At 35.0% G+C, this 1,974-nt stretch overlaps 2 protein-coding genes across 2 annotated transcripts in view; both read right to left on the reverse strand.

Moving 5' to 3' along the window:
- The window catches only part of LOC113475631, a 10,247-nt gene extending 10,180 nt beyond the window's left edge, over positions 1 to 67 (reverse strand). Inside the window, exon 1 of the mRNA XM_026840021.1 lies at positions 62 to 67. Within this exon, the coding sequence (XP_026695822.1) occupies positions 62 to 67 (6 nt within the window). The remainder of the gene's footprint in view (positions 1 to 61) is intronic.
- On the reverse strand, positions 21 to 1,877 carry LOC113475630 (sushi, von Willebrand factor type A, EGF and pentraxin domain-containing protein 1-like). The gene is made up of 9 exons (XM_026840017.1): positions 1,724 to 1,877; positions 1,508 to 1,569; positions 1,369 to 1,446; positions 1,067 to 1,173; positions 838 to 966; positions 625 to 768; positions 440 to 535; positions 247 to 339; positions 21 to 157 (listed from the first exon to the last, which is right to left on the reverse strand). The coding sequence occupies exons 1-9, from the start codon at positions 1,805 to 1,807 to the stop codon at positions 69 to 71; spliced, it is 882 nt and encodes a 293-aa protein (XP_026695818.1). The 5' UTR covers positions 1,808 to 1,877; the 3' UTR covers positions 21 to 68.
- Positions 1,878 to 1,974: the final 97 nt, after the last annotated feature.

Here is a 1,974-nt window from a genome sequence, read left to right on the forward strand (position 1 = left end):
AGGGGAGACATTTATATCTGTATGGAAGGTAATAAGAAAGATTAAAAGATATTCTAAACACAGCCATCTTACTTGATAACTCCTTCAAAATCAATCTCTTCACTTGGTAAATAATATTTTGCTGATGATATGGGACCTGGATCACGACACTTAACCCCTGTGTAACATAACATATATGATATAATGCTGATACCGGATATACAGCCAAAGACGGATGTAACATGTTTATTGAGATATGGAACTCACGATCACAAGTGAGATGAGAAGGGTCAGGCTCCCACTTTGCTTTTACCCCACAAGTAACCCATGATCTCAGCCTGCCTCTTGAAAACCAAAACCCTGGAAGTAAAATAAAATAATAAATTGTAGTCGAATGTTTCTTAATGTCATTTTAATCTGTTAATTATATATGAGCCATTATATATTGAACTGTGCTTACCTGGTGCACAGGAGTAGGTGATTTGTGAGCCATAAGTCCATATTAGACCTTCTATAGTTGCATATTGAACAGGGTAAGGAACTGGACATAAGAGTTCTACAAAATAAAATAATATTTTCTGGTTGAAAGCAAGTCCAAACAAATTTAATGCGCCATGTTAATTATAAAAAACAATGTTAACTAACTTGTGCAATGAACTACATCTAGTTTTGGAAACCAGTTTCCAGTTTCATCACAAGTTAGTGTGGCTGATACAAATCCTGGTTTCAACCAATAGCCTGCTTTGCATGTGTAAGTTGCATTCACCCCATATATACCAATCGGACCATCTGAAAATAAAACACAAGTTGTAGTCTTTATTAAAATTACAAACAATAACACAAACATAATAAACATACGTAGTTCTCTGGTAGCACCACTGATATCAGCCAGCGGTGGGCAGTGTTGTATCACGCACTTAATAACTTTAGCTGGTAGACTCCACATACCAAACTCTGTGCATCTTGTTTCAAGCATGGGGAAACCATCTGTTAAATATTATGACTGTCACAACACATACAAAGTTTGTTCAATGTATAAATGGGATATTATTAAAAAGAAACTTATTTTGGGCAACAGCCAACATACTTCGTTGTGTGCAGACATTCTGATCAAGACCATTATCACTGATAAACCATGCTGATAATGCATCAACCTTGCTTGATATCCCAACATTGTTTGTTCCTTCTATTGGTCTATAAATAAATTAAATACAGTTGAGTGAATCAATTCGACATCATCTAAAGTATGTGAGTCAGATATTTCTTGAACATTACTACCATAACTCCGATGAAGAATGAGACATAGGTTTACGAAATTGTATGATTTAATGAATTATTTATACTATCTCATAATAGATTGTTCTACTGTTGCCACCAAGTAAAAGTTACCTAAGAAATGAGTTTGTTCCTTTGATTGCTATTAGGAGAGGAGGGTACTCTAGAATCACAGGACAGTCCCAGAGTTGGCTAAGCAATACAGTGATGTTAGTAAGAAAAAGCAGATCTATAGTTTGTATTACAAACTTACTTGATGTCAGCTGAGTTACATGGAGAGGTTGTGACTGTCGAACCTGATCTAGCCAAGCAGTTCTAAAATATTAAAATAATATGAACTGTAGGAGTCGGATTCATTCTTTGTTATAACATGTCAGTTTATGTAAGCTAACACAGATGATTGGATACACTTTGCAGCTGGTATTTGACTGCCAGGATTTAACTTCAGGTGTATAAAAACTAGCTTTACCTCAGAAGTCACTGATTTGAGTTGAAAATGGTGTTCCCAGATCCACATTTGTTTAACATCTTCATGTACACAAGGAGCAACCATACTAACAGAAGTAGAATCATCAGCAGAGAGGCAAGCTGTTTGGTGGGGATTGTGGATTTGAAATCCCTTTCGTATTACATACCCTGGATAGTTCAAAATATGAAAATAAGATAAATATAAACACTATAAAAAGTTAAATAATATTTCTTACCAGTTTTATTGCAATG

This window comes from Ciona intestinalis, unplaced genomic scaffold (assembly GCF_000224145.3).
Source record: "Ciona intestinalis unplaced genomic scaffold, KH HT001099.1, whole genome shotgun sequence".
Classification (NCBI taxonomy): domain Eukaryota; kingdom Metazoa; phylum Chordata; class Ascidiacea; order Phlebobranchia; family Cionidae; genus Ciona; species Ciona intestinalis.

Coding starts and splice junctions, on each gene's coding strand:
- LOC113475630 (XM_026840017.1), bottom strand. CDS start 1,807: ATGGTTGCTCCTTGTGTACATGAAGATGTTAAACAAATGTGGATCTGG. Junction 1,570..1,723: donor TCAAATCAGTGACTTCTGAG/GTAAAGCTAGTT, acceptor TTAATATTTTAG/AACTGCTTGGCTAGATCAGG. Junction 340..439: donor CACCTACTCCTGTGCACCAG/GTAAGCACAGTT, acceptor TTTTACTTCCAG/GGTTTTGGTTTTCAAGAGGC.